This window comes from Loxodonta africana, chromosome 2 (genome assembly GCF_030014295.1).
Source record: "Loxodonta africana isolate mLoxAfr1 chromosome 2, mLoxAfr1.hap2, whole genome shotgun sequence".
Taxonomy (NCBI): domain Eukaryota; kingdom Metazoa; phylum Chordata; class Mammalia; order Proboscidea; family Elephantidae; genus Loxodonta; species Loxodonta africana.
This window is the reverse complement of record NC_087343.1, coordinates 201,954,065-201,964,162: the sequence shown is the minus strand read 5'-3', so window position 1 is coordinate 201,964,162 and position 10,098 is coordinate 201,954,065. Positions and strand designations below refer to the sequence as shown.

The window sequence follows — 10,098 nt, the reverse complement described above, 5'->3', positions numbered from 1 at the left end:
CCTAGTTTCAGTTTATTAATTTAAACCATTTCTTTCTAGGATTTGAAGCCCAGCAACATTGTAGTAAAATCAGACTGCACCCTTAAGATCCTTGACTTTGGTCTGGCCCGGACAGCATGCACTAACTTCATGATGACCCCCTACGTGGTAACACGATATTACCGAGCACCCGAAGTCATTCTGGGCATGGGATACAAAGAAAATGGTGAGTATTGACTGAGCTGGATGGAGCGAGTGACATTTTTAAGAGTATAATTGGTTATCACTAGTTTTTTTTCTCTTTCCTTTGAACTATATGAAATATAATATGAGAGCTATATTATAGATAATCATAGTCCATAGACAAGAAATAATTAACTTTATGTATTCCTATTGGTTAAAATAACTCACTTTTGAAATTAGTATTTTTGAACATTTTATAAAAGTATAACATACGTATATAGAAAAGCACACAGGTTTATTTAGATGTGTAGTAGAGTAGTAACTTGTGCTCCCACTTTGAGAAGCAAAGATCTATGGGCTTCCTGTTGGTTCCCTGTGGAAGTAAGAGAAAATCAGATCCCCTGTTAACTTCTCCCCACCCCAGCAGGGGCAATTAAAATAGCTCTCTGTCTGTGCAGTCAGAGGCGTGGGGTACAGCTGGGGCCCAGCAGAAGAGGATGGGACCCACAGAATTCACGGCCTCCCCTTGAACCCTGGAGTGCACTGCAGCTCAGCAGTGACCACTCAGAAGAGAGTCAGCATTCCACAAACGTTGCCATTGGCAAGCTGGTGACAGTGAATGATTTTGGTCTTCTTTTGGGAGGAGGTTTGGGGAAAAGACATGTGGGGCATCAGGCTCGTTTTTAATCCCCTCATGTTTGGTAGTGGACATCTGGTCTGTCGGGTGCATCATGGCAGAAATGGTCCTCCATAAAGTCCTGTTCCCAGGAAGAGACTGTATCCTTCACAGGGAGTGACCATGCATCAAGGCTGGCGGGGAGGGATGGGGGCGGCAGGGGTGGGGCTGTGGGGGCCGGGGCTTCTTGGGCACTGCTTGTTTCTTGTTTTTTTTTGTTGTTGTTTGTTTGTTTAAAGCTGTAAAGTATTGGAATCTTTGGCACTAAAACCCCAGATTGCTGCAAACCAAAGATTAAAAATAGAGGCCAGCAATCATTCATATTGTGTGAAAAGCCTACCCTTAACTAGCAATCTATTTTTTCCATATTTGTGTGTTTAGTACACTGTTAGAATTCCTTTTTTTTCACCCTTGTTTTGTTCATGCACTTCATAATTTTTCATTTCATTTTATTTTCAGTTGATATCTGGTCAGTGGGTTGCATCATGGGAGAACTGGTGAAAGGTTGTGTGATATTCCAAGGCACTGATCGTATCCTTCCCTGGGATCTTGAACCCCAGCCATGTTTTCCATAAATGCCAGAGACAGAATGATTCTACCTACTTACATGAATGCTCAAAGGGAAAATGTCGTTATCCTGAACTGGGTTCCAATTAAGTCTTTGTTGTGTTTTTTAAATTAGTGGCACAAGTCAAATGGTTCAATTTTACATTTTCTTTTTTATTTAACTACATAATATGATTTCATTGAGGCTTAGAGTTAAGTTAAACCATTTAGATTAGCTGTTAGTTTTATGAAAATTAGCTGGACTTACATAAGAAATGATATGCTCTGGTAGTTTTATATTTAAACAAAAATACTGTTTAATTCAGTAAATTAATTTAACTAGGAAAGTTGCTATCTAAATTTAATAGGCCAGCGTGCTTGTGTGATTAAATTAATATACTATTTTGTTAGTTATAAGTATGCATTAAAATCTTTTTCCTCAAAGTAAGAACTGAAGCACATTACATAAGACCTATGTGAAAAGTATTAAGTGAAAATTTTGTGAGGAGCTAAATTGTCTTATTTGCTATTCTGCTGACATTTAATAGAAATTTATCTATAGGGTTATTTTGTGGCCTGTTGGAAAAATCTAAGTAAATATAAAATGCAAAAGGTTAAATTATACTGTGGTCAGCAAATCATATTAATGACGGTAGTATAAAGGAGAATAGATGATACAGTAGTTATAATTAGCTTTCTGTCCTTCTATAGTCATTCTTCCATCGTTAATATTTTTTACCCTAACATGGTTCTTCACATAAGCCTTTTTTCATTTATGTTTTAACTACATAATATTTTCATTAGTCTTTGGTTATATTTTTTGTTACAAAAGCTTAGTCTCTGTCCATTGGCAGACTGATGGTTGTTTTTAAAGGAAATCAAAAGCTCTGGAGTCAGTGTTTTGTATGTTTTTTTCAAAGTAATCTTATTTTTTTTATCATTTTATGAGGGCAGTTTTCTTATAAATCCTTCACAACACAAACTTGGAATGAAAAACTTTTATTCATATCATTTTATCTATCTTTACATTTTCCACATCGTAGATTTTATAGTATATGAAGTGAATACAACATTTTATTTTGTTGTAATAAATTTTCTAGTTTTTCATATCTTTATCTCAGATTCACTATTTCAGACTGAGAATAACTAGGTCTTTATTTTGCTACTAGGGCCCTGGTGGCACAGTGGTTAAGAGCTTAACCAAAAGATTGGCAGTTCGAATCCACCAGCTGTTTCTTGGAAACCCTGTGAGACAGTTCTACTCTGTCCTATAGGGTCATTATGAGTCAGAATTGTCTATGGCAATGAATTTTTGGGGGGTATTTGTAAACTCAATCAAAAAGGGAAAAGTTGATGTTTTCTGAAAATAAATTATTTAGAGGTGACTGTTAAACATCTGTTTATTTCTTCTCAATTCACATGCATTTTGTGCCTTTTATTTTACTAATTAAGAAATATTTTCTTCAGAAACTACAAAAAAGAAAAATGTGGGTGTTTTTCATTACATCACTAGGTAATAAAAAATTTCTACTGTATGTATTAGCATTTTGTAGTGTTAATAATTGTTTTATACATAAGATCATCTAATGCTATTCTCAAAAAAAGAAATCACAAAGATTAACACTGTATTTCAAAGAAAATTTTGCCAGTGTTTTCAGACATTAGATTAAAATTCTTGGTGTAGAAAAAGATTCTGGAAACCAGACTAAGGTTCATAGAGATTGGCTTTAGTTTTGTGACCTGGTGTACAAAAGGAACTGCTGTCACCACTGTGAGAAAGAGAAAGCTTTAGCCAGGCCACCTTGCGCCCAACTAAGTTCTGACTCCTCTTCATGGTAGCTGTGTGTTCTAGAGAAACCTTGGGCCTCTCTGAGCCTTGGTTTCCCCATTTGTAAATTGAGAGTCCTGTGGTCTGCTCCTCAGGGCCATGGGATTTACTGACAGTGGTGTATGTAGATACTTATCCCAGAAGGTCTTCCAGGTATGTTGGGGTTATTTTTCTCTCTCCTACCTCTTCTTTAGTCTGTAAAAATGACCCTTTACTCATTAATTCAGCAGATGTTGTTTGAGCACCTGCCTTTTTCTAGGCTGCTTGTCTAACTTACCTTTTAAGAGGCTCCCTCAGCTGCTCTACTGATGGTTGCCATCTAGGCAAGAGTAGTAGCAGGGGCACAGCTCAGAGCTGTTGTGGTTTTCCAGCTGAGGTGGAGAAGCCCACCCAGGTGATAGCACTGAAGGTCATGAGAAGGGGTTGAACTCCCCATCTATGTTGCAGGTAGAACCTTCACAGAGCCATGTTAGGAAAACCAAGACTGGAGATCAGGAGAGAGGTTGTCATTCTGTCGATGGGATTTGAAACCTTGGGACTGGTATTGAATGCTTATGGAGAAAAAAGAGAAAGGAACCAAGGACAGAAGTCCCCTGGGGTGGTGGAGAAAGAAGGAACGGGGGGAGGAAATTTTGAGTCACTTTTAGTGATGTAGATGGGCCAAGAGAGCGACCTGCCCTGAGGTAAAAGATATATGCTGTCATATTTGTTGACAAGTCAAAAAAGTTTTGGGCTGAGAATTGACTATTGCATTTAGTGATGTGGACCCCACTGGCAGCTTTTATGGGATGGCGGGCACAGTACGAGTATGTTTAAGAGAGAAATGGGAGGCAAAGAATTAGAGATGCAAGTATAGGCAACTCTTTAAGAGGAGTTTCACTGTGAACAGAGGGGAAGAAATAAGGATGATAGCTAGCAGGGATGTGGAGTCAGAAGAGACCAGTGGCTGTTATAACATGGGAGGAGAAAACATCATATTTGAGTGGTCATGTGAATGCTCCTGTGGAATGCAAAATGTTGATGGTGCAGGAGTAAGAAGAAGGCACTGCAGGAGTGGTGTCCTCTAGTGGGCTGGAGATGTGGGTCCAAAGCCATGCAGGGCTTGCTTAGCTGAGACCCAGGTCGTCTCTCAGTGGTCAGTAGTTGTCATGGATTCAGTTGTTGTTGTTAGGTGCCGTCAGGTTGGTTCCGACTCATAGCAACCCTGTGCACAACAGAACAAAACACTGCCCAGACCTGAGCCGTCCTTAAAATCGTTGTTATGCTTGAGCTCATTGCTGCAGCCACTGTGTCAATCCACCTCGTTGAGGGTCTTCCTCTTTTCCGCTGACCCTGTACTCTGCCAAGCATGATGTCCTCCTCCAGGGACTGATCCCTCCTGACAACATATCCAAAGTATATAAGACGCAGTCTCGCCATCCTTGCTTCTAAGGAGCATTCTGGTTGTACTTTTTCCAAGGCATACTTGCTCATTCTTTTGGCAGTCCGTGGTATATTCAATATTCTTCACCAACACCACAATTCAAAGGCGTCAATTCTTCAATTCTTCCTCCAATCCAATTCATTGTCCAGCTTTCACATGCATATGATGCAATTGTAAATACCATGTCTTGGGTCAGGCGCACCTTAGTCTTCAGGGTGACATCTTTGCTCTTCAACACTTCAAAGAGGTCCTTTGCAGCAGAGTTACCCAATGCAGTGTGTCTTTTGATTTCTTCACTGCTGCTTCCATGGGTGTTGATTGTGGATCCGAGTAAAATGAAATCCTTCACAACTTCAGTCTTTTCTCCGTTTATCATGATGTTGCCCATTGGTCCAGTTGTGAGGATTTTTTGTTTTCTTTATGTTGAGGTACAATCCAAACTGAAGGCAGTTGTCTTTGATCTTCATTAGTAAGTGCTTCAAATCCTCTTCACTTTCAGCAAGCAAGGTTGTGTCATCTGCATATCACAGGTTGTTAATGAGTCTTCCTCCAATCCTGATGTCCCGTTCTTCTTCATATACTCCAGCTTCCTGTATTATTTGCTCAGCATACAGATTGAATAGGTATGGTAAAAGAATACAACCCTGACACAAACCTTTCCTGACTTTAAACCAATCAGTATCCCCTTGTTCTGTCCGAACAACTGCCTCTTGATCTATGTAAAGGTTCCTTGGGAGCACAATTAAGTGTTCTGGAATTCCCACTCTTTACAATGTTATCCATTGTTTGTTATGATCCACAGAGTCGAATGCCTTTGCATAGTCAATAAAATACAGGTAAACATCCTTCTGGTATTCTCTGCTTTCAGGCAGGATCCATCTGACGTCAGCAATGATATCCCTGGTTCTATGTCCTCTTGTGAAACCAGCCTGAATTTCAGGCAGTTCCCTGTTGATATACTGCTGCAGCCATTTTTGAAGGATCGTCAGCAAAATTTTGCTTGCGTGTGATATTAATGATATTATTCTATAATTTCCACATTCAGTTGGATCACCTTTCTTGGGGAGAGGCATAAATATGGATCTCTTCCATTCAGTTGGCCAGGAAGCTGTCTTCCATATTTCTTGGCATAGGCCAGTGAGCACCTCCAGTGCTGCATCTGTTTGTTGAAACATCTCAGTTCATATTCCATCAATTCCTGGAGCCTTGTTTTTCGCCAGTGCCTTCAGAGCAACTTGGACTTCTTCCTTCAGTACCATCGGTTCCTGATCATATGCCACCTCTTGAAATGGTTGAACATGGACTGATTGTTTTTGGTATAATGACTCTGTATATTCCTTCCATCTTCTTTTGATGCTTCCTGCGTTGCTTAATATTTTCCCCATGGAATCCTTCACTATTGCAACTCGAGGCTTGAATTTTTTCTTCAGTTCTTTCAGCTTGAGAAACGCCGAGCATGTTCTTCCCTTTTGGTTTTCCATCTCCAGCTCTTTGCACATGTCATTATAATACTTTGTCTTCTCGAGACGCCCTTTGAAATCTTCTGTTCAGTTCTTTTACTTCATCAATTCTTCCTTTTGCTTTAGCTGCTTGGCGTTCGAGAGCAAGTTTCAGAGTCTCCTCTGACATCCATCTCTGTCTCTTCTTTCTTTCCTGTCTTTTCAACGACCTCTTGCTTTCTTCACGATATCCTTGATGTCATTCCACAACTCATCTGGTCTTCGGTCACTAGTGTTCAGTGCATCAAATGTGTTCTTCAGATGGTCTCTAAATTCAAGTGGGATATACTCAAGGCCATATTTTGGCTCTCGTGGACTTGCTCTGATTTTCTTCAGTTTCAGCTTGAACTTGCATATGAGCAATTAATGGTGTGTTTCACAGTTGCCCCCGGCCTTGTTCTGACTGATGATATTGAGCTTTCCCATCGTCTCTTTCCACAGATGTAGTCAGTTTGATTTCTGTGTGTTCCATCTGGCGAGGTCCATGTGTATAGTCGCCGTTTATGTTGGTGAAAGAAGGTATTTGCAATGAGGAAGTCGTTGGTCTTGCAAAATTCCATCATTCGATCCCTAGCATTGTTTCTGTCACCAAGGCCATATTTTCCAACTACTGATCCTTCTTCTTTGTTTCCAACTTTCATGTTCCAATCACCAGTAATTCAGTTATATCCCCCAAAAAATGTGTGTGTCAGTTTGGCTGGGCCGTGATTCCCAGTATTGTGTGGTTATCCTCCATTTTGTGATTGTAATGTTAAGTTAAAGAGGATTAGGATAGGAGGGACTGTAATACCCTTACTAAGGTCACATCCTTAATCCTATGTAAAGGGAGTTTCCCTGGGATGTGGCCTGCACCACCCTTTATCTTAGAAGAGATAAAATGAAAGGGAAGCAAGCAGAGAGGCAGACGTCATACCACCAAGGAAGCAGTGACAGGAGCAGAGCGCATCCTTTGGACCTGGGGTCCCGACGTCATACCACCAAGGAAGCAGTGACAGGAGCAGAGCGCATCCTTTGGACCTGGGGTCCCTGCGCGAAGAGACTCCTAGTCTGGGGGAAGACTGATGAGAAGGCCAACAGAGAGAGAAAGCCTTCTCCTGGAGCTGATGCCCTGAATTTGGACTTTTAGCCTACTTTACTTTGAAGAACTAGATTTCTCTTTGTTAAAGCCATCCACTCGTGATATTTCTGTTATAGCAGCATTAGATAACTAAGACAATAGTGTACAGCTTCTGGGTCGGCGAGGCTGCCGGGAGTCTGCAGACACTCTCTTCGGATGGGTTCAGTTTTTGCAGAGAAGTGTGAGGATGGGGAAAAGGTGTAGGAACTTTAAGGAGAGAAGGAAAGGGGTGAATTTGCTTTTACGTTTTGGCTAAATTAAAAAAAAAAATTGTCATGAAGTCGATTCCGACTCAAAGCGACCAGGTAGGACAGAGTACTACAGTCTCATAGGGTTTCCAAGGCCATAAATCTTTATGGAAGCAGACTGCCACATCTTTCTCCCACTTTGGCTAAATAGGTCAGCAGAATTAAGGCATAACTCTGGTTCAGCAGTATGCATGAAACTGAGGAGTTAAGGAGATGCACTAGTGATTTGAATGTCTGAAACCCATTTCCCGAGCAGGTCTGCTGAAACAGCATTTTGGAAGAACTGAGCTCATGTGTCTGTTCCGTTGGTTATTTTACAGGGATGTAGTTTAATTTTTCTAAGACATGCCTCAGTTGATCACTTTTTAAAGTTGCTGTTTACATGATTTTTTTTACTCTGCCTTGTATCCTCTTGTATAGCTGTCTACAGTTTCAAAATCACTGTTCCACACACGTTATCTGAAGCCTAACAACCATACTGTGAAATGGGCTGCACTGGTATTGTCTACATTTACAAGTAAGGAAGTTCAGACGTAAGGGGGATTGACTTCCCTAACATCCTTTAAGTGTTTAGTGACATAATTGAGACTAAAACCCAGGTCATGTGTTTTGAAAGAAGATAAAATGCATTACCTAGGTATTGCAGGGATGGTTGCCGTTAATATCAAGTAAAACAGAATGAGAAGTCCCTGGGTGGCACAAATGATTAAGTGCTCAACCACTAGCTGAAAAGTTGGCAGTTCAAACCCACCCAGAGGCGCCTCAGAAGACAAGCCTGGTGATCTGCCTCTGAAAGATCACAGCCTTGAAAACCCTATGGAGCAGTTCTGCTCCGCACACATGGGGTCACCATGAGTTGGAATCGACTCGTTGGGAACTAACAACAACAAAACAGAGTGACATTTCAGAGATGTTATTTCTCAGTCTAAACCCAGCTACAGGGAAGGAATGTGGTCCAGTGGGAAAGGAGTAAGCAAAGGGATCAGAAGAGCCTAGGGCTGTCATCCTGCACTAACCGTCTTCACACCTGTCCAGTCCCACCCCACAGGGCCTTGTTTCCCCAGCCGCATCACTGCAAATTCTATTCCTCACTACTTTGAAAGCTGTGCGTCTTAGGTAGCTTAGGATGAAAACTGATTTCATACTTGCTTATGTAATGTTTCTCTAATTTCATGTTTATCTGATTATTTCTGTTGTGTTGTTGTTGGGTGCTGCCGTCAAATCAATTCCAATTCATAATGACCCCATGTGACAGAGTAGAACTGCCCCATAGCGTTTTCTTAGCTGTAATCTTTACGGAAATAGATCACCAAGCCTTTCTCCCCAAGAGCCACTGTGTGGGTTTGAATTGCCAATCTTCAGGTTAGTAGCCAAGTGCTTAAGTATTCTTTAATCACAAGATAACTTTATTTTGATCTAGAGTGGAAACGTTTGTAGACTTCAATATGTTGATTCTAATAAACTGGGATCATAGTTTATAAAGATGCAGAGTGTAAAAGTTTTTTAAAATAGTCTAAAGTTGGAAACCCAAATTTTATTTAAATATTATTTCAAAATGCTTCGGCTAACCCAGTGGGTTGATGAATATGATTATAATTTAAATTTTTCTTTGAGTAGTGCTACTTCATGTAATATGGATATAAGGTATTACAGCTGTATTTTCCTGAAGAGATCCCTTAGATATTGATCAATGGAATAAAGTTATTGAGCAGCTAGGAACACCATCAGTGGATTTCATGAAGAAGCTTCAGCCAACTGTGAGAAATTACGTGGAAAACAGACCAAAGTATCCTGGAATCAAATTTGAAGAACTTTTTCCAGATTGGATATTTCCATCAGAATCTGAACGAGATAAAATAAAAAGTAAGATATCCTTTATTCTTTGGGTTTTTTTTTTTTCCCCCTCCATAATCCAGGTGAAGCTTTTGCTTTTTCATGTTTGCACTCTGAAACCTGTGAATGTGGGGAGATAAAATGGTTGAAACTCTTGAATAAAGTTATTTACTGGCTAGAAGTTTGGTAAATGAAGGCAGTTTAGAGAAAATTTTTAGAGACCTAGAAGTTTTGTCCTCAATAAAATGGCTTTGCTAAAGCCTTTGGCCAAAGTAAAAATGTTCAAATCAGTTCGACTCTTGAATTCAATTAGAATTCAGAAAGTTTTCAGATATGAAGAACCCTTGAATAAAGATTCTAGCCCAGTTGAAGTCAGAAACCATATTTTAGTTTAACAAAAAGTTCCTCTCTCAAATCCAATACCTCTACAATAGAAAGATAAATAATCCAGTTAAAAAATGGGCAAAGGATATGAACAGACACTTAACCAAAGAAGACATTTCAGGCACATAATAGACACATGGGAAATGCTCTCGGTCACTAGCCCTTAGAGAAATGCAAATGTAAAACTACAATGAGAGACCATCTCACCCCGACATTACTGGCACAAATCAAAAAAACAGAAAATAAGAAATGTTGAGGAGGTTGCAGGGAGATTGGAATTCTTATGCACTGCTGGTGGGAATGCAAAATAGTACAACCATTTTGAAAATGATATGACACCTCCTTAAAAACCTGGGAATAGAAATACCATACGATCCAGCAA

General features: G+C 40.0%; 1 protein-coding gene across 4 annotated transcripts in view; it reads left to right on the top strand.

The window, feature by feature from the left end:
* The window catches only part of MAPK9 (mitogen-activated protein kinase 9), a 76,174-nt gene that overhangs the window by 50,110 nt on the left and 15,966 nt on the right, over positions 1-10,098 (top strand). For 3 of the 4 annotated variants that reach the window (XM_023552379.2, XM_003404708.4, XM_010593281.3), the window contains 3 exons: positions 40-205; positions 1,298-1,369; positions 9,180-9,362. In XM_023552379.2, coding sequence (XP_023408147.1) covers positions 40-205; positions 1,298-1,369; positions 9,180-9,362 — 421 coding nt within the window. Of the gene's footprint in view, positions 1-39; positions 206-867; positions 940-1,297; positions 1,370-9,179; positions 9,363-10,098 lie in introns of all 4 variants that reach the window. The other variant, XM_023552361.2, reaches the window with a different exon arrangement.